The sequence below is a fragment of the Gavia stellata genome, chromosome 16 (assembly GCF_030936135.1).
Source record: "Gavia stellata isolate bGavSte3 chromosome 16, bGavSte3.hap2, whole genome shotgun sequence".
NCBI classification, from domain to species: domain Eukaryota; kingdom Metazoa; phylum Chordata; class Aves; order Gaviiformes; family Gaviidae; genus Gavia; species Gavia stellata.
Genome location: NC_082609.1, coordinates 21,233,990 through 21,254,502, shown reverse-complemented (window position 1 = coordinate 21,254,502; position 20,513 = coordinate 21,233,990). Strand labels below are relative to the sequence as shown.

The 20,513-nt window shown below is 59.2% G+C and overlaps 2 protein-coding genes across 2 annotated transcripts; one reads left to right on the top strand and one right to left on the bottom strand.

The window, feature by feature from the left end:
* Positions 1-8,413: 8,413 nt before the first annotated feature.
* Positions 8,414-9,769, bottom strand: CD14 (CD14 molecule). Its single transcript, XM_009821056.2, has one exon. The coding sequence runs from the start codon at positions 9,767-9,769 to the stop codon at positions 8,414-8,416; it is 1,356 nt and encodes a 451-aa protein (XP_009819358.2).
* A 3,360-nt stretch (positions 9,770-13,129) lies between these two features.
* On the top strand, positions 13,130-20,489 carry TMCO6 (transmembrane and coiled-coil domains 6). The gene is made up of 12 exons (XM_059825451.1): positions 13,130-13,214; positions 13,879-14,003; positions 14,249-14,358; positions 14,500-14,683; positions 15,945-16,049; positions 16,713-16,798; positions 17,369-17,485; positions 18,164-18,275; positions 18,364-18,538; positions 18,684-18,778; positions 19,350-19,517; positions 20,010-20,489. Exons 1-12 carry the CDS (start codon positions 13,130-13,132, stop codon positions 20,169-20,171), a joined length of 1,524 nt encoding a protein of 507 aa, XP_059681434.1. The 3' UTR covers positions 20,172-20,489.
* The last annotated feature ends 24 nt before the right edge of the window (positions 20,490-20,513 follow it).

Genomic DNA, 20,513 nt, shown 5'->3' with positions numbered 1-20,513 from the left:
TCCAAGCCTGGTGACACTCATCAGTGAAGGGGCACACGCTTTATTCCACGTGGCAGCAGCTTGGAGGCCACCAGCCTTCCCACCATGCCCTCTCTGCTCCTGTTGCAGAGCTGTGCCAGGGCCCATGCTCCTGCAGGCAGGTGCCCCATGACAGAGCAGGGTTTTCCCCATGGGGGCAGAGGCATGAAGCGCTCCCCCTCTTCTGCCAGCAAGCACCTTCCCTGGGGCCAGGTTTCTGCAGGGAGCAGCTCTCAGCAGCCAGCACAGGCAGGACAGGAGGCCTTGCCCTGTGTAACTGTTTTAGCTGGGGCTGGCAGGTCCCCTGGCATCAGGGCTGGTGGCTCACTCCAGAGAGTGGGAGTTGAGGTGGCAGGGGTCTGCAGGCACCCCATCCTGCCTGCCTGCCAAGGCAGCTGCCCTGACCACCCTGGGATGCTGGCTCAGGGTGTCTGTGTGGTGGCATCAGCTGAGCCCAGCCATCTGGCTTCTCGCAGTTGCTGGTTGTGCGCAGCGAGCTCCACGGCGTCCCGGAGCACCTCCTGCAGCAGCACCCGGTGCTGGCGGTCCAGGGCCTCCCTCTGCTCCTCTGCCAGGCGCTGCTGGTCCCGAAGTACCTGCGTGGACACCTGGGGCTGCCTGGCATGGCCCTGGCAGCCTGGAGGTGCGTCCCCAGCCCTCCCTGCCCACCTGCAGCAGGTGCTGCCTGCAGGCCTGCCTCTCCTGCCGGTAGCTCTGCAGCAAGGCCTCCAGGTCCCACTCAGCCGCCTCCCGCTCCCTCCGTGCTACCTCCAGGTTCAGGCCCAGTGTGGCCACCTCCTGTTGCCAGCGAGCTGTGTCCCACTGCAGGGGGTAGGGATGAGGACAGGGCAGCTCTGGGGTGTCTCTGCTCCCTGGGGCTGCCCTGCCCTGGAAGAGCAGAGCCAGGGAAGGAGGAGAGCCTGGAGCCCACGGTGATGGGCTCACTTCCCATGCCCACCTCCTTGGTTGCTTCCTGGCCTGGTGCTGCCCTGTCCCCCAGCTCTTGCTGGAGGAGCAGGCAGTGCTGAGCCTGTAGCCGCTGTCTCTGTGCCTTGGCCAGGGCATACTGGACCTCCAGGGATGAGCATGGCTGGCGCTGGCTCCCTGCCTGGTGGAGGGCAGAGCTGGCTCGGGCAGCCTGGGGACCCAGGGCTGCCGGTGCAGAGGACTGCGGGCCCTGGGTGCTGCCCCTGCCCAGGAGCAGCAGCCAGGGACCCAGTGTGCTCCCACTCACTGTGTCATCCCCAGTCAGTGGCCACGGCTGTGGCGCTTCGCTCAGCAAGGGCTCCTCCAGCAATCCCTGCCCTGTGCTCCCCAGGGCTTGGCTGTCCCCTCCCTGGCTGCTCTCGCTGGCACCCATTCCTGGGTGGGGAGAGGGAAGGACAATGAGCGTGATGTGGTGGGGCTGAAGAAGCCAGTTTAAACAAAGGACTGAGACCTCTTCCAGGCCCTGAGTGAAGCTGTTTCCCACCATGTAAAGTGACACTCCGTGCCCGCATATCAGCCACCCAGGTGTGGCACACGTGCCTGTCCCCATGCTCCAGACCTGCTGGCTCCAGCCTGGCACCAGTCAGAGGTGTTTGGGTCCCAGGCTGTGGGCCTGGTGCTGTATTCCTTGTGGAGACCTGGTCCTGTAGGAGCAGGAGGAGATGTTATGGGGCCACAACCAGGATTCAGGGCTTCTCCTGCACCTGGGTTGTCCCTGGATGAGGGAGCTGTGGCCTGACCTGTGCCCACCTTGGCACTAGGCTGGTACATCTGACTCGTCCTGAGTACCTCAGCCACTGCCTGCTTCTTCTCCCACCTTTGGCTCTTCAGCACCTGGAAAAAGGAGCTGGGGGGTCCTTGCTGGGGCGCCGGAGACCTCCAGGCATGGCGCAGCTCCAGGGACACATCCCACCCCCACCATCTTGTTCCCCCAGGCAGGCAGCCCCTAGCCCCTGCCCTCAGTGCTGGACAAGGATCTTGACACCAGGATGGAGCCTGGATCTCATCTGATGGCGGGGGGATCAGTGCCATCCTGGTCCCATCTGGTGGCCCAGGGCATTCCCCTACCTGCAGCTCCCGCAGGGCTCTCCGCAGCTGGGCCATGACCATCTTCTGCTCAGGGAGGCCAGCTTCAGCCAGCAGCTCTGTCCGCAGCCCTCGGATCTCCCTTCGACGTGCCGCGACCTCTTGCACTGGGTCCCAGAAGGTGGCTGAGATTGTCTTGGCCAGCCCTTTCACCCGCTTGGCCAGCCCCAGGGCTGCCAAGATCTCTTCTCCGGAGGTGTCTGGGAGAGCAGCAAGCCCTGGGCAGGGGCCATGGGGGTCCACCAGCAAGGGGACATCCCAGTGCCTGGCACAGGGTCATGGCTGACAGGAATGAGCAGAGCCAGTGTCTGGCTTCCGATGACTGCAGGTGTCTCCAGGCCAGGGACCAAGTGCCAGGCGTGGGGCAGGGTAGGGGGGAAACCTCAGGGAAGGGACATCCCAAAGCAGGGTCCCAGTCCCAGGGGCTACCTGGCAGCGTCACACACAGCAGCAGGAATGTCAGGCTGTTCCCCTTCAGCAGCCGCTCAACAATCCAGGGCAGGCAGCCGGTGTCAGGCAGGGGATGGCCAGTGGCTGGTGCCCTGTGTGTGGGGCGAGACACACCCCAGGAGAGGGGTAGGGCTAGGACCTACATGCCTGGGCAGGCTAAGCCCTGACCCATGAGAGCCTGAGGATGGGTTAGCCACACTGGGAACAAGCCCACATCCCTGACAGGGGGAAGCAACCCTGTGGCTCCCAGGCACGGTCTCCTACTGGGGTGTCTGGGTCTCTCCTGCTTCACCTCTGGGTACCGAATCCTCACTGACCCCACAGCAGGCACCGCAGTGGTGCCAGAGAGGGGACCCAGCTCAGCCCCAATGCAGAGCCACAGCTCTGGTACATACGGCTCGGAGCAGGGCCTGGCAACCTGGGGGGATGCCAGGATCCTGAGAACTGAGCGCTGGCGCTTGCCGCCCTCCAGCTCCCGCTCCACGGTGAGAGTGAAGAGGCTGCTGGTGCTAGGGAGAGACCAGTGCATGAGCAGGGCTGCAGCAGTGCCTGAAGCCAGCCCTGGCACCCCGTGGCCCAATCCTTCCCGACCCTGTGAGATATCGGCCGAATCCCTCACCCCTGCATGGCTGAGTGACTGTCTGCGGGGGGCTGCAGTGCCAGGATGGCACCCAGCCCCGAGGCATAGACACTGATGGCAGCTTGGGCATTGGGCACAGCAATTTCCATTGCCTCCTCCACCATCCTGGAAGCAGAGAGAGAAAAGAGCGAGCAAGGAGGGTCACATCCACCTGCCTCCTGCATGCCTGGTGCCCCTGAGGGATACTCCTGGCTATCCTCTGGCTTGGGCACCATGCTCCCTGGCCAGCCCCATGCTCGATGTTGGGATACCAGGCCCCCAGGAGTAGCTGCCTGACCACGAGCATCAGGTACCTACAGGCCCAGGGGTGCGACATCCATCACTTGCAGGGCTCGGCTGTCAGAACGGAGCAGGTCCCGGGCTTTGTCTGGGGCGCAGACCTGGAACAGGCTGCGTTAGGTGGGGGGGCAGAAAGAGGGGGCTGCTGGCATCCCACATTCACCAGGGCCCCCAGGTTGCTTGTGGCTGCGCACAGGTGAGGGCTGGGAAGGGAGATATCTCAGAGTCGCTGCCAGCTTTTCCAGCCCTAGGGCCAGGGAAAGGCAGAGCCCTGGGAATGCCAGGCCCCTGTGTGGAGCTTGGCAGGTCCCTGGCAGCATCCGGGAGCCAAAGGGCAGGGCTCGACCTGGTGGCAGGAGCTGGCATCGCTCCTGTGCCAACCAGGCGCACACCGGAGGGACATTCAGGCCACAGGGAGCAGTGGCTGGCAGGAAAAGTCCAGCCACATGATGGGCAGGAAGGTGTTAGAGGGCTCCCCCATTCCCACCATGCTGCTGGAGCCTGGGAGACACTCCATGGGCAGCCAAGGCTTCCCACGCCCAGGAAGTCCTGTGAAGAGGTGAGCAAACCTGGGATCCTAAAGTCTTCAGCCCCTGGTCACCCTCCAGCATAGGGGACTGGATGCCAGTACTGGGGCAATACATGCCCCTTGGCACACCAGAGTCCAGCCAGTGGCAGGGCGGTAACGGGACCACACCCCAGGGCACCCTAGCCAGCCCTGCTCCTGCCCTACCTGGACCAGGCTGACAGTTTGCAGGCTCTGTGCATCACCCCCTACGGCCTCCAGTTCTTGGAAGACGGTGTCGATCACCTGGGGACAAGCTAGTCAAGCTGGGAGCCATTGGTTCTTGGAACCCGTGGCTGGGTGTCACACCCGTACCAGCAGGACTGTGGTCAGTTGGATGACCAGGGAGCCCAGCACCGTGCAGTTGCACTGTCACCTCTCCCTGTCACCTCATCGCTGCCATGCCCTGTGCCCTCACCTGCCTGATGATGCTCTGGAATGGCAGCTGTGTCCCAGGGCCATGGGGGTCCCACAGCAGCAGGGACACACTGTAGCCAAGGGGAACCAGGGCCAGCTGGGGTCTTGCCAACTCCAGGACCTTCTCCTGGTAGGAGAGACATAGCCAGCAGAGCAGGGATGGCATGGCACAGCCAGCATGACATGGCACGGACAGCATGGTGCAGATGGCCCAGCACAGAGGGCATTGGCATAGATTGGACAGCACAACACAGATGGTATGGCACACGTAGCACAGCACACGTAGCCCCAGTATGGATGGCATGGTGTAGATGCACAGCAAGCACGGCATGGCATGGCATGGCATGGATGGCATGGCACAGTGGTGCACAGCATGCCAGAAAGAGCATGGCACGGACAGTAAGGCACAGACAACGTGGCACAACACGGCAGCCATGTCCCAGCACCCAAGAAGAAACAGGGAAGGGATGAGAAACACCAGCAGAGCCACACATAGGACCAAGCCCTGGGTCCCCAGCACTCCCTGTGACACCTGAGGAGCTGGCAGCGGAGCCCAGCACCTCCAGGATCACAGCTGCATGCCCCAGCCCATGGCTTAGGCTGGCATGTCCCTGGCTCATCCAGCTGGGGACAGGGGTGCAGAAGAAGGACTTGGGGCCCACAATACCTGTCCTGTATCCAAGCGGAAGACACCATCAACAGTCAAGCAGCTGTCCTGACACAAAGGAGGGAGGGTGATAATGTTCAGCTTTCCCCCATCCCAGTATGACCAGTGCAGGCTAAAGGAGGGACTGGGCACACTGGGATGGAGATGGCGGGGGTGGAATGGAGGGACTGGCACAGGTAGGGGTGGGAGGGGAGACCCCCTCCCTTTCCCTGCTATCTGGTAACCCCCAGGAGCTGTCCACAAGAGAGGGGCCCGTAGGGATGTAGGGCAGGATCAGCCCAAGGCCTCAGCACCCATCTGGGTCCCGAGCATGGCAGGTGGCTAGGACAGGGCCCCATGCTCCTGTTGGGTTCCCTGGGGACCCTCATTGCCTTGATGCCCATGCCCCTGCCACTCTCACCTGGACCTCCTTCCCAGCGAAGAGAAGCTGCAGGGGGTCTTCGCTGCCGGCCGCCCAGCTTTCCCCTGGCCCTGAAAACACTGAATGTGGAGTGGTGCTGGGGGGTATCTCCACCTGCCCCAGCTCTGTCCCCCCCTGCAGCCTGGGGCCAGGTCCCAGGGCTTCACATCATCCCTGAGCCCTCCCGCTACGACCATGGTGCTCAGAGCCACCAGGGTGGAGAGGACCCCCCCTCCCCATCACCACCACCCAGGCCAGCCCCACCAGCATGGCCAGTGGTCCCAGTGCCACCATGGCTGTGGCTGCCACCCTAGCCCTGTTCCCTGAGTGGGGGTTTGGGCTGAAGGTAGGTGTCCCCAGCCCCAGCTCTACCTGCTGCCTGGTGGAGTCCCACGGCTGCTCGTACACACACATCCTGCTCAGCCTGCCAGGACACAGGGCAGAGGGGGAATGGGCCGGGTCCTGCCCCATGCACCCAGCACCTGCCAGGAGCTGGATGAGCCCCTGGGGAGCTGGGCAGCGCCTGGCCATGTCGCACCGAAGGCAGGGGACAGATCCCTCCAAACCACTCTGTGATGTCCCCCACGATGGCACTCACCTCCCCAGCGTCCATGGCTAGCTCAGTACTGGCAGCCCTTGAGCTGCTGTTTCAGACAGGGCAGGGGATGGGGTTACACAGGGGGATCATGTTCCCCTGCATTATTAATGGGTGTCGGGCACAGTCGTGTGGGCAGAGCCGGGCAGGGACCAAGCCAAGCCTGGAGGCACCATGTTCTGGAGGCTGAGCCAAGTACTCAGCAGGGCCATGGGAGGCAATTGGGTGCCTGGAGCCACTCGCACCATTGACGTGCTCCTGCCTCCAAGAGCGACATCTTTGCAAGCTGGAGATGGGAGATGAGGGACCTTGGACTATCATGAAAGTTTTTGAGCCACAAGAAGCAACCACAAACCACAGAATCACATTTATTGGAGATCAGTCATACCAAGAAAGCACAAAAGGAAATGCTGAAGCTGAGGATCTATGAGGTCTCTGGAAACACAGACTGTGGGAGACAGAAGAGAGTTCCCAGGACAGCCCTGTCCCCTTGCATTTGGACAGGACCAGGCACAATGAGGAGATGCACATGTGTCCCTCCATCTACCACCATTCCCCCTATAGAATGAGATTACAACACTGCCCCTGCCTCCCTGAGCCCCTGCCTGCCCAAATGTCTTCAGGTATAAGGGTGATGCCAGGCTGAACACGAGGCATCATTGCAAATGGAGCAAGCAGCATCCGGGGCTCCATCAGGACCAGAGCAAGGGGTGGGGTTGTGCCTCACGTGGGTGGTGTAAGGGAAAGTAAATACTGGGATTCTGAGACACAGGGATTTCTCGTTCCTCATCCGTTAGACAGCAGCTGCTGCTCCCTATTCCCAGGTCCAGCCAGTAGCAAGGCTGAGCACCAATCCCCAAGATGCAAATGCAGACGCTTGGTGCACCCACGTCCACACAGGTCAACGCAAGCAGAGCAGTGCCTTTGCTAGCACCCATCTAACCACCAACAGCGCTACCACCAACACAAGCACATGGGCGGCACGGCTCCATCCCTCCCCTCCAGCTGCTCAGGGCTGACGTGGGCAGATGGCACAACCTCACAGCCCCACTCTTAACCCATGGGCAGATGCACACCTGTGTGCCCTCGACCACGCAGCAGACCCCAAACCCATCCCAGATCCACGGCTGAACCCTGGGCCCTGCTCAGCCATGCCCTAGCTCCAGACTTGGCCTTTCCACACTCTGGTTTCCCACCCCCCAGCTAGTCCAGCCTGTGTTTGCTTGCAGGTCACATGCACATGTCCACAGACAGAATAGAGAGTGAGGTGACACAGAAAATACCCAGGAATAGATTTTACTGAGAAGGCAGGACAGACCATGGGGATGAAGTGTGGGGCTTGGCCAGGCGAGCGCTGCCTACCTACGACCAGCCCCTTTCTTCCCCGTCCCCGTTTTCCCATGCTTGTTCCCTCCCCAGCCACCCACCGTGATCGTCCCTTTGATTCCTTCCATAGGCATTCCCCAGTAAGTTTTGCACGTTCCCCTGATCTCCCTCAGCATCCCATAATCAATTTTCTCTTTCCTATGAGACGTTTTCTGAATCACCCAGAATAAACCCGTTTTCTTCTTATCAGTTAAGAAGTTTCTGATTGAACCTCTTCGAGGTCACACTTGAGGGGTTTGTCCACCAGTGCCTTGAGAGCTTGGGTCTTGGTTGCTGTCTCTGTTACCTCCTGCTCGTTAGCGTTTGTGTATAGGGGTGTTAAATTTATCCATTTTCCTGTCTTTTGTGGTTTTTCTCTTATGCTGAGTAGCAGTTAAGCAGACATCCTCACAAACCAGACATGCTCGCACCCATGGCCCAGCCATAGCCCCAGGTGAGGAGAGGTGAAGGATCAGCAGAGGGGCTGCGGAGGCTGCAAGGATGGCTGGGCTGGGGGCCACAGGGCTACAAGGTGATGGGGGGCTCTGGGCAGGGACCACCAGACCCCAGTGAGGCTTCGGGCATCTGAGCGCCGCCCATAGCGGTGCAAATATCACAGGGGAAAATGGGTGCACATTGGGGCTTAGGGAGTTAGAGTTGGCCATAAAGAAAACCCCTCTGGGAGGGTGCAGCCCTGGGACAGAGCAGGGCAAGGGGCTTTGCTTGGGGGTTCCCCCAAAACCTGCATGGGCAAAGCCACAGCCACTGTGGGATAACGCTGGGGACGGTCCTGCTCCACAGGGGAGCCTGGACTGGGGACACCGAGAGAGCCCCACACCAGCAGCTGGGGATCCTATGAGTCTTCCCACAGAGCTCCTGGCCTTGCAGCCCCTGGGGCTGAGCCCCTGCGGGGAAGCACTGGTGGGAATGGTCACACGTCCCCTTCACACTCTGCGGCAGGGCCGGACAAGCCCGGGCCTGGATCTGACCAGGCAGACAGCCCCGGCCACGCCAAGCAGGGCGAGGGCAATACAGACAGGGGCAATCACTGCAGCACTGTTACACTGCAGCACTGAGACCGGCACGTCCTTCACCAGTCTGCCCTGGTAGCGAGGGGGAGAGTGACACATGTAGTCCTGGGGCCAGCCCTGCCCAAGGTGCCCCATGCCCGCCAGCGCCTGGAGCCCCCCAGCCCCAGAGCATGAGCAGTTGTAGGGGTTGTCAGCTGCAGCCACATCCTGCAGGTACCCCAGGAGCTTCACCTCATCCCACGGTAGCTCTGTAATCGAGTTGTTGTCTAGGTGGAGGGTGTCCAACATGGGGTAATTCCTGATGGAGGGGGCAGCCTGCAGCATGTTTTGGCTCAGGAAGAGCTTCTTCAGGGAGCTGAGGGAGATGTCTACAGCATGGAGGTGGTTGCAGCTCATGTCCAACACTTCTAGACTGGGAGGCAGAGGTGTGAGGACTTCATCCAAGCCAGTGTCAGACAAGTTAAAAATTCGGAGGGCCACTGGCCACTGGCAGGAAAAGGATGGGTCTGCCATGAGCTTGTTCTGGCTGAGATCTAAATGCTGGAGCTGATGCAGCAGCTGCACACTTTTGCACACGCTGTGGTAGGATGTCAGGTTGTTGTGTTGCAGACTCAGCACCTGGAGCTGAGGGAAAGCCCCCTCGCAAAAGGCAGGCATCAAGCTCTCATCCCCAAGGCTGTTTTGTGCCACGTCCAGGGAGCGCAGAGCTCTGAACACCCTTCCAATGCCACAGGGCAGGCTGGTGACATGGGAGCCGGTGATAGCCAGCTCCTGCAGGGTCTCCAGCCAGCTGCTCAGACTAGAGAAGTCCTGCTCGCGGCCTGTCAGCAGGGCAGATGTCACGTTGTGGAAGTGCAGGGACAATATGGGCAAGTCCTGGCCGGCCATTTCAGCCCAGTTTCCTCTCCCCTTGAAAATGCAGCTCTCAAACACCAGCTCCTGCACCTGGGTGTAGGAGAAGAACCTCAGGACTCGGGCAAGGAGTATCTCAGGCACCAGGAGATCACCAAAAACTATTTTCCTGATGACAAGGGAGCCCAGCATTTCAATGGCAGAGGGGTTCAGGTCGCTGATGGGGAAGGCTACGTATCTCTCCAGCTCTCCCCCCCAAAACTCCACAACAGAGGCTGGGAGGCACTGGATGATGCTGCTTAGGCTTTCCTGGGACAGGTTGTAGCACACACAGTGCTCCTGAGCGCGATCGAAGAAACACCTGCCTTCTGCCTCCAACAGCCCCAGCCCCAGGAGGAGGAGAACAGCCACGTTCATGGTGAATAGCCTAGAAACAAGGAGAGCAATGGTGACAGGCAGCACTCTTGTGGCAGTGGCAGCTGAGGGGACCATTCAGATCCAAATGACAGGAGGGCTGACATGGGCACGTTCAGTCCCTGAGAGCCAACCCTCAGGGACACAGCGCTGCCCTCACCACTCCTGCCCAACTTCCCTTCGCATGGGTCCAGCGGACCCCATCAGCACCCGCCTGGCTACTCAGCCATGACTCAGGGCAAAGCTCCCAGCCCGTTTCACCAGTGAAACACCCAAGAGCCACACCTGTGCCACCTGCTCCTTGGCAGGGAGTCAGCAGCACTGGTCTCACCTCACCCCAAAAGCTGGGTTTCAGCAAGACAGAGTGGCTCCTCCTGAGGCAGCAGGTGCCATGCTCTGCGCTTTTCTGCCTGGGCTGCCTTGCTGCAGAGACTCCCTGTTCCTAAATGACCAGGAAATCCCAGCGATCATGAGAAACTAGAAATGCTGAGTTACAGGCAGCAAAGCCAGATACATCAGTCTGACCGCAGGGTGGGAGAGCCACAGCTCTGTTTGTTTCTCTGCGTGGCGCGCTCTGTAATCTGGGGCAGGAAATTGCAACAGAGGGCTTCATATTTTCCTTTTTCTCACCCAGCAATTTGATTCATTACCAGCCTCCAAGGGGACAGTAGAAAATAATTTCGGAGGGTCTGTATGCATCCCTGTCAGCACCGAGTATTGCTTTGCTGTTCAACTGACGGGAGAGTCCTATCAACAGATTGCAAAAAAGCAGCAAGCAAAGATTAAAGGCTCCTAAGAATGTGCTGACTCAGCTCTGTCCAAGCACCCAGATGGGGTGGTGGCAAGGCAGCTTTGGGGGTCTCCAGTCCAACCTCCTGCTTTGAGCAGGTCTGTTGCTGGCACTAGCCCCGATCAGCCACAGCTTTTTCTGGCCACATCTCAAAACCTCTGACGACGGAGCTCTCCTTACCTCTCTGTGCTGTCACCAGGCTACACCACCCTCCCAGGGAGAAGCTCTCCTCAGCACTTGTGCAAAGCCCCCCTTGCTGGGGGGGCAGCATGAAGCAGGGGTTGGTTTGTCCAGTGACTCACCAGCCAGCTCACCACTGAAAAGTTTCCTTGCCCCACAGCTGCTTCCTCTAGCTGCTGCCAAATCCAGGGCTTAAGTAAGTGCCAAAGACTCCGCAAGTGTTCAGCTCTCCTGCACGTGATCCTCCCCTGCCTCCAGCCAGATGAGACCTCAGTGCTTGCAGGTGTCTTCCAGCTGCTGTTGGTGTTTCCGCAGCCCGTCCTGCCTGCGTTTAGATCCACGAAGTCAGCGTTGGCAGGCACCTGGAGGCAGCCTCCCGACTGCTGCCCTTGCTCCCACTGCGTGACTTCCTGAGCAGGACAGGACTGGCTGTGCCACGAGAAGCAACACGCCACACAGCAACCGCCCAAGTCACTTCTGCTTCACTTCCCTGCAGCAAGGGGCTCTTGCAGCTGTGGGCTGGGAATGGTTTTGGTCTAAATGACAATGCTGCTCGCTTTCCTAGGAGGGATCAGGGAAGAGAGTACCCTAATGCACTGGGGACCAGCCCAAACACACCTTTGTTTCCAGATGCTCTGGGCTTGCTGTGCCTCAGAGCCCACTGGGTGCTGAGCACCCTGCAAGAGGCAATGCAGAAGGGTACGGGACTGTCATACCCGGTATCCACACCATCACCAGATGCCTGTGTCTTACGTAGGATGGGGACAGGAAAAATTCCCATCCACTGTGTATACAGCCCAACCTTGTGAAGGGCGCTTCTTTACCCAAGATCGGCTTCCTTGGCAACCTGGCTACTTGGCTTGGCCAAGGAACTCACATCACTTGCCCCGAGTTACTTAGGCAGCTGGTGGCTGCGCCTATGCCAAAATGTTAATGCTCCCCATCAGCGAGCGGAGACCACTAGGCATTTGGAAAGATCCGTCAGGGATTTTTTCTTCCCCAGGGATTTCTCTGCCTATGTAGGATTTCATAAAGGGTTTCAGAAAGGCAACGAAACTGCATGGCTAGAAGATGCAATTCCCACTTTGTTGTTAATGCTGCATTGCAGAAAGACACTATCAATGCGAGAAGAGCTGGGGCAGAAGCTGCCTGTCCAACACGCTCTGGCACTCTGCTGCTGGGGTGGCTGAAGGGAAGGTGTCCTTTTGGTTGTTCCACCTACTGCAGCTCGTTTTCTTGTTCTTGGTGTCTCAGGTGGCCCGCTGCACTGCTTTTGCTGCCTTTGCTTGAGCAATTTCTTGTGCAGAGGGGTTCAGCAATTCCATGATTCCTCTTCTCCATTCTCAAGTTACATGAAACTGCTCCTGTCTGCATTGTGGAAAAACCGTAGCTGGCTTTCTGAGTTCTCCTTGCTACTTCCCTTGGGTGAAGTCGGCAGCTCTAACTGCCTGGGCCTGCTACCTTTGAATTGCTCATTCCTGGCCACCAGCTGCAAATTTCCCCAAATGGTTTTCTGGGGAAAAATGAGCTCTTCTATCTCCTCAGTGGCCAGCCACGCCCTGCTTCAAAGACATGTGGTTTTGGAGCTGTCTTTTGGGTGATGACTTTGTCACCACAGTGGAAGATCCCAGGACACCAAGCCCTGTTGTCTCACATTTCTGGTGAGTCTCTGGGCTTTTTTGGCTTCAACAAACATGCAAACCAGCCCCGTGCGAGCAGAAACCTTGCCTGAGCCCACAGGCTGGCTGGTTTCAGCCCTGCAAGACCAGAGGAGTTCATCCTCCGGCTGGTTTCCCCCCGCCATGCAGGCTCATGTCCACGTCCCTGCACCCATCCCTAGAGCCGGTGCCGTGACCGCTCCGATGAGGGTCACCACACGCTCCCCATAACTAACGCCAGCCTCGCAGGGCGGCCGGCCAAGCTCCCTCCCGAAGCCGGAGCAGCGGGATGGCGGGGAGTGCCCCAGCAGAGCCCTTGCCCCGGGAAGGGCCCACCCTGGTCCTCCTGCGCTGGGAGCTGGCGAGGCAGGGCGGTGATGGGTGATGGGTGCTGGGTGATGGGTGCTGGGTGCTGGGCCCCGGGGCTCCCCAGGCTGCGGGCGGACCCGCCAGCCGAGCCCTCAGGGGCACAGCGGGGCCCTGGCCGCCGGGGGCGGGGGGGGAAGTCGTCCCGGGCACACCTCCAGGGGCTGCCCGGGGACCAGGCTGCGGCCACGGCAGCAGCGGCCCCGCCGACACCTCCCCGATCCGGCCCTGCCCACCGCCCCGCCCCGGGCCCGGCCCTGCTCGGCCTCCTCCCCGCGGCCCTGCCCACCCCTTGTCCCCGCGGCCCGGCCCTGCCCGGGCCCCTCTCTGCCCGCGCCGCCCCGGCGCGGCCTCCTCCTCCCCACCGCCATGTGGGGCCGGCGGCGGCGCGGGGTCGGGCCCAGCGGCCGCGGCGCGGAGGAGCTGCGGGCCCGGCGGCGGGAGCGAGAGGCAGGTCCGCGGCGGGGCCGGGGCCGGGGCCTGCCCGGGCGGGGAGGGGGCAGCGCGGCAGGACGGGGCCGGGCCCTGGAGAGAGCTCTCGGGGGCGGCCGGGTGGGTTTGTGCCCCCCCCCCCGCCCCGTGGGTGGCGGGGCCACTGGTGGGAGCCCCCGCGGCCGCCAGCTCTGCCCCACAGCGGGACCCAAACAGAGCCCCGGCCCCCGCCCCGTCTGGCCGCGCGTCCCGGGTGGACGGGATGGTTGGCATCGGTGGGCTCCCTGCCCACTCGGGGAAGCGGTTTACTACCTTATTCCTTTTTTAATCCGCGTGGCTTTTCTGCCCCGGATGTCCCCTTTCCTCAACCACCTCTCTGCGGTTTGGGTTTGCCAAGGTCTCACCTACCTAAAACCATCTTTGGGTCCCTCCCAGTGCTGCCGCTCTGGTCCTTGCACCTCTGTTCTCCCTTCATGCTGGTTTGCCCAGCCATGACTTCATGCGTTGGAATATGCCCGTCCCCATGGCGTACGAGGTCTAAATGCAGTCACTGCCTCATACATCCTTCCTGGCTCACGTGAGGAGGAACTGGCAGTTTCCCCCTGTTAAAAGGAATGAGGGTCTTTGGTGGGATGGAGAAGTATCTTGACCTAGGCAGGTGGTGACAGTGACCAACTTGATTGCAGCTCTCAGGAAAGCCCGTCGGCAGGAGCAGCTCATCAGCAAGCGGCTTTTGCGGGAGGATACCACGGCAGAGGAGGATGGACACAATGGAGCAGAGATCGTGCCAGACCCTCTCTCAGAGAATGAGGTGAAGAGCATGACGTTCTCCATGGTGATGGGGGTCCCCGGGGTCTTCCCCAGCCTCTAGGCATGTAGAGGAGCCTGGGTGGGGGCGGGTTCGGGAGTGTTTTCCGAGTGACTGCCAGACATGGTGAGGAACGGTAAGGTTCTTTGTGACCATCTTTGTGCCCTGGGTTTCTTTGCTTCCAGGATTAACGGAATGAAATCTTAACCCTGGTGCTGCTTGAAATTAATTTTTTAATTTTCGGATAGGTTCTTGAGCTGCTCAGAGGCGTGCAGAGGGGTTCAGAGGACAGGAAAAGATCACTCAACCGCCTCCGCTGGGCTCTGCAGAATGAGGAGACTCAGCAGAAGTTTGTCAGGTCAGCCCAGGTCTGGCACTGCATGGCTGTGACCAGGGGCATGTCCAGAGTGGCCCTTTGTCCCAGTTGTTGTGTGGGTGAGCTGGTGTGTGGCCGAGGGTGGGGAGGCAGGAGGTGACAGCACCCTTTGGGTTCCACCAGGCTGGACGGCAGCATCCGGACACTCATCGGGCTCTTCACCAGCAGCCTGGCTGACTTGCAAATGGAGGCAGCCCGCTGTCTCCACGAGCTCTCCCACTCCAGTGACCCTGCTGTGGCTGAGGCATGTCTGCCACTGACCTCTTATCTCCTCACCTACCTCTCAGGACACAGTGTTGAGTTCACGGTAAGACTCATGCTTGTGTTTGCCAGGGCTCTGGCACCTGATAATCCTTTGGTAGCAGTTGGGTGTTGACCTCTTTTGGCCAGCCTTAGCCTAACATGGCTCACATAGGCGTGCCGGTGGGAAGGGGCCCTCTGGAAGTCTCTAGTCCAGCCTTTCCCTTGGAGCAGGACTGTCCCCTGTGCTAGGCCAAGGCAGTGAGGCTTCATCTGGCCAAGTCTTGGAAATATGGAGACCCCCTTCATTGTGCCCCGTCACAACACCAAGAGGAGTTTGGTTCCATCGTGTTTGCGCCTCCTTCCAGGTAGCTGCAGGCTGCTCTTAAATGCTCCCAAACCTCATCCAGGCCAGGCAAATCCTTCTGCCGCAGCCCGGGACGCGGTGGTTTGCCCCATTTGAAATGGGTTCCTCCTCCTCAGCTCCAAGTTCTGTTTGGGGAAGCAGGGACTGAAGGCTGTGGCAGTTGGACTCCATCATCAGACGTGTGGTCTGGCCTCTTGACGCAGGCTGGGCCTGGGCAGGAGGTACCTTGGTGTCTGTGTGGTGGATAAAGCAGAAATACTAGACGCAGGTCAGTTTAGGTGTTTTAAAAGATCTTGGAAAAGTGAAAGAAAGGAGCAGCTGCAGGCTGGGATGCAGGGACAGCTGCTTTGTCAGCTTACCTTCATGCAAAAGCAGGCAGGCTTTCGTCAGGTCGGGAGGAAGAGCAGAGCGCCTGTGGCTCCAAGCTGTGCAGTTTGATCCAGGCGAAGGAGCGAACAGTTGGAGTAGCTCTGGGACACCCGTGTGTTCTGCCAGCTGCCGAGCAGTGCACCTTGGGCAGCGTGCTGTGCTCCTTTGAGAAGCAGACAGGATCAGAGCTAAGGAACAAGATGGGGAGCAACCCCAAGGTGATGATCACATTTTAATGCAGCACATGCGCAGTCTCCAGGAGAATACTGGTGAATTAGGGGGTCTCCCAGAAATGTCAAAGCAATAATTAGAAGCCTGAAAAACCTCCAAAGTAGAAGTGATCAGATCCCAACCTGAGCCAGATAGAAAAAGGATAAATTGAAGCTGATACAGCTGGGAACAGGGTAGCTGGAGAGTCCAGCAGTATCCATCTATGTTTACCCCTCTGAAGACAGCTTCTCCCCTGCTCAGGGGAAGTGTGTGCCCTAGTCCTGGGGTGCAGGGACCTAGAGGCCTTGCTGGCTGCCCAGGCTGGCCAGGGTCCCGTTGGGGAGCGCGGAGAAGGTGACCTGCTCTCTCGGGCATGTTTCAGGAGCTGTGTTTGTACACGCTGGGGAACCTGGTAATAGAAAGCGAAGCTGTGAGGAAGCAGCTTCTGCCTCAAGGCATCATTCCAGTGCTGGCATCCTGCATCCAGGTGGGTGAAATAGCTCAGCCACACGCGTCTCCTTCCCTGTCCCAGAAAGACGCCTTTTCTTACACCCTTTAGACACTGGCTGACAGTATGGAGTTACCAGCCCTCCTTCCAGCTGTGGCCATGGGCAGAGACCCCTCTGCAGACAGTTGTTCCCTTGCGCGTGAGGGTCTCTCATGGGCTCTCCTGCACTCCATTTTCGGGGCTCAGGTCACCACCTTGTGCTCTTCTCCAGCTGAATCTCTCGCATTCATAACTGTGGCTTGTCAATAAACAGTCTGTAACAGAGGGAGCTGCAGGCTTCTCCCTTCTGCACGGCTTGGGTCCAGCAGGCATACGAGGCCAACACAGTGAGCAGGGCTGTTGTTTGCAGATCTGAATGCTCAAAGCAGCACTGCTGCTGTGTTGGGGCTCCTGGATCCCTACAGCTGCAGCCCATGTGAGTGCAGGGAGGGGGGACAGCTCAGCTTTGGTGTGGCCACAGTTGCTCCATCACTCCCAGTCCCCTGCTGTGGCCCTCTTCTCCAGGCATGGAGAGATTGCGCCGCTCAGCTGCTTTGGTTTGGTGTTACAAAGAGGTATTGCCCTCTCACCAGCACAGCAGCTGGCAGCCTGGGATCCCCCAGCTCTGTCATGCGGGATTAGCTTTGTTCTGTTTGATTGCAGTCCCCGCATGAGGCTGTGCTGGAAGGTCTGGGCTACGTCCTCTCGCAGCTCCTCCAAGCCAAGGAAGCCCCCACAGAGATCATACCGTGAGTCCAAGCCTCGTAACCCTGCATCAGGATGGGCCCTGGGGCCCGGCGTGGTATTTGCGTGCCAGGGACAACGACGCCTTTCCCATCCCAGTGACATTAATAGTTCAGAGCGGAATCCTACCAGAACTATGGAGGTTTTGTTGCAGATCAGGACACGGGGCTTGACTCTTTTTCCTCAGCCTCATCTAAGCAGACAGCTCTGGTATTTCGGTAAAGGACAGTGTTGAGCAGGGTAGGCTCGCAGGGAAATTCTGGCTGTATTCCTCCTGCAAAGGAAAAGATCAGCTTGACAGCCCCAAGTGCCAAAATGTGACCCCAGCCAAGGTGTCCTGAGTGCCCCCAGGCCCTGCCACGGACAGGGAGAGCTTGTGCTGGGCCTTAGTGGTGCCTGAAGCTGCAGCCCTTAGGTAAGAGTCTCTTCCAGGTGTGTTTTTTGGAGCATGGGGTCCTCACAATGGGGGAGAGCTGCTCCCTGCTCGGTAGCCAGGGCTAGTGTCTCCCTGTTAGTTGTCTGCCCTGCTTGTGCTCTGGCCCATACCTCCATTAACTCTGCTGTTCTGACCCCAGCTTGGTTCTGGACTCTGTTCTCCCTCAGCACATGCTTCGACTGGTTTGCTCTGGCCTCAAGGCTGGGATAGGAGCAGCCGTGGAGTTTGCATGGTGTCTCCACTACATCGTTTGTAGGTAAATGCACTTTTCTCTTCATTTTGAGTTCCCTGGGGGCAGCCAAACAGGGAGGCATGAAGGCTCGGGGTCCTGTGAGGAGACCTGGATTGCCTTCTCTTGCCCCTTTCCCTTGGGAAAGAAATTTCCCTGCCATCCTGGGCATTTCCAATCTTGTATTTGAGCACACATATGCCGTTTGCAGGATCACTGAGTTCCTTTACAGGGTGATAACAGGTGATAAAGCTGAGGAGGCTGTTCCTAGTCCTCTGAACCCCCCAGTCGCCTCCCCACGTCTGGAGTTGTCCCCCACACTCCCCAAGGCAAGCTCCCTGAATCCTCACGCTTCTGGGGTTGGCCCAGTGTCACCTGGCCGGGCTGGCTGCTGCCAACAATCTCTGCCTGCCTTGGTGTGGCTGCTCTGGTGCCATCCCTTTCAGCAGCCCCAGCAGAAAGGAATGTGTGGGTACTCAAAGAAGAATCGGGGCTGTTGTTTCCAGACCCACAAAGATGATTCCAGTGGATCTGTTTTCCATGGGCTTTTAAACTTTCTCATAAGCTGCTATTCAAACATGAAACAACCCCTACGGTGGTTCAAGAGAGCACTCCAAATTTCCACGCCCCATTGTTTGGCGAGGGCTGCAGCAGTTTTCGCTCTCTGAGCGCTGAGAGCAACTACGCTGTCCCTTCCCTTTGCAGCCATACAGCCAACGCGGCATTGCTGTCGCTGGGGGCCTTGCCTGCTCTCACCTCACTCTTGCTCGACCTGGCTTCTGAAATCCCCCAAGATGCTCCTGAGGGCCTGGAGCTGGTAAGACGTGGGTAGGATGCTGGCTGTTCTCGGCATTGCTGTGGGGATGCAGTCCAGCTAAAGGGCTTTGTGTTTGCCACCATCACAGCTCATCTGCCCAGTGCTGCGGTGTCTTGGCAACCTGCTCGCGGAGGAGACCGGCTGCGAAGTCCAGATGCAGGACGAGCGCCTGCTCATCGCCCTCTTCCTCATCCTGCAGTGCTTCCTCCAGCAGCACCCGTTCATCGTACAAGAGTGCCTCTGGCTGCTGAACAACCTCACAGGTGAGTGTCCCAAGGGGCTGTCAGCAGAGCCAGAGCTGCTGCAGAGACCTGCCTTGATTGCTGGGAGACTCGTGGCATCTTTTCTACAGAGACCTCCCTCAGAAACCTCGATTTTATTGACACATTCCTCCTTTGCCCACCCTAGCGGATGAGCCCTTCTTCTGCTCCGCTCTGCTCTCCCTGGACTTGCTCCCAGCCCTGCTGCAGCTCCTGCCGTGTTCCCAGATGGCCAGTGTTTTGGTAAGAACTTGCTTCATGCCCCAGGTCTGGGGTCAAGCACTGGACTTTCAGGAACATGAATCCCGCACGCACGGTGCTCAAGTTGGAGGTTGGTGTGGGGCGGTAGCAACAGCTTGGCAGAAGGTCTCATGTTGTGGTAGAGTCACCATCCACCTCCCCTGAAGTCACTATGTCTGTATTTACCCTTGACAGAGTCTTATACCAGCAGAAGAGGGGTCCCAAGGCGGGTGCCTGCCAGCACCTCGAGTGGGCCCAGGGAGGCTGTTGCCACCTTCTTTTGGAAGACCTTAAAGCTTTAGGGGGTCCTGGGGCAATGCTCTGCCAAGGGGTGGGTGGTACAGCTGCATCTGCTTGGCATGGGGATGAACAGTGCCTTGGGGTGGGGATGAAGGCAGCTTTTAAAGAGCATTCAAAATCCAGCCGGTTGGTGAGCACATGGCTTTGGGGAAGCACCTGGCAGGACCTCCAGGGAGGACACGGGGAGTTCTCTGGAGCCCTCCTAAGCATCTCAGGAATCTGCCCACTAACAAAGCATTCGTTGCTCACTCCCTCTCATGGCTTCTCCGTCCAGGTCCTGACAGTTCTGTGCAATATAGCAGAGAAGGGGCCAGCCTACTGCCAGCAGCTGCACCAGCAGCCTGCCCTGCCCCTGCTGCTGCCCACCCTCGCACTGCCCGACCCCGAAGTGGTGGGGCAGTGCCTCGAGCTGCTGCACCTCCTCTTCCTGCACTGGCCAGAGGTAAGAGTGGGGAGTGCCTGTCCCAGAAGCAAGCATGAGATTGTAAAGCCAGGGATGGGGATTATTATTATAATTTAAATAATACTGCCTTTAGTCATTGCCACACTAGCCCCCCCACTCCTCAGCACACAGACAGGTGCCCGAAGGGAGGCACTTTTGTGATACAGAGGGTGGAAGCCCTTCTTACGTCTCTGGGGAGTTCCTTTTCATTGACAATGACTGGTTTTGGGCAGGTTGGTTGTTCCCTTTGAGGTTATTACGGGGGGATTCTTTTGAGCCTGTTGTGCTTACTTGAAGCTCTGTGCACTCCCGGCCAGCGATCAGCATGGCTGGATTTACCTGGCGTGGGACTTGAGTGTCTGGTAGGGCTCTGGGGAATGCCTTCAACCCCGTTCCCTGGGCTGTAAAGTGGTGGCTCTGGGCAGACAGGATCAGCTGTAGCAGCTACTCAGGTGGCAGCCAGCCAGCTCTCACCCCTCTCCTCTCACACAGGCTGCTGCTGACTTTGTCAGGCAAGGTGGGCACCAGGCCCTTGAGCAGCACCAGAGCACCCCAGAACTGCAGGAGCGGGCACAAGCACTGCTGGACATGGTCAGGCAGCCCCTGGGAGCCTCTGCCTTCGGTCCCTGCCACGCCACGTTGTCTGCCTTCTAGGCCACACCACCTCCCTTCCCTCCCCCTGCGCTCCAAGGAGTAAACTGTTTGTTCACCCTGTGCCCTGCTTTCCCAAGGGCTGGTTAGGGGTCTAACCGCCAGCTGTAAGCACTAGTGCTGGCTGCACAGGGACGCTGGTCCTTGGCAAGATATGGCTGTTTCCGTCCTAGTCGCCACCTCGTAGCTACCAGCAGTCTGCCCCAGGCCTCCCCAGAGCTTGGCGTGGGGGCAGAGCTGAGCTGCTACCCGGGCAGACAGGCTCTTGATGCTGGGTAGGTGGTGTATAAACCTGGCAGGATTGTCCATTCTCTCCAGCATCTCCTTTTAGCTTTAAATCCAACA

Coding starts and splice junctions, on each gene's coding strand:
- CD14 (XM_009821056.2), bottom strand. CDS start 9,769: ATGAACGTGGCTGTTCTCCTCCTCCTGGGGCTGGGGCTGTTGGAGGCA.
- TMCO6 (XM_059825451.1), top strand. CDS start 13,130: ATGTGGGGCCGGCGGCGGCGCGGGGTCGGGCCCAGCGGCCGCGGCGCG. Junction 13,215..13,878: donor GCGGCGGGAGCGAGAGGCAG/GTCCGCGGCGGG, acceptor ACTTGATTGCAG/CTCTCAGGAAAGCCCGTCGG. Junction 16,050..16,712: donor TGCTGGCATCCTGCATCCAG/GTGGGTGAAATA, acceptor GTTTGATTGCAG/TCCCCGCATGAGGCTGTGCT.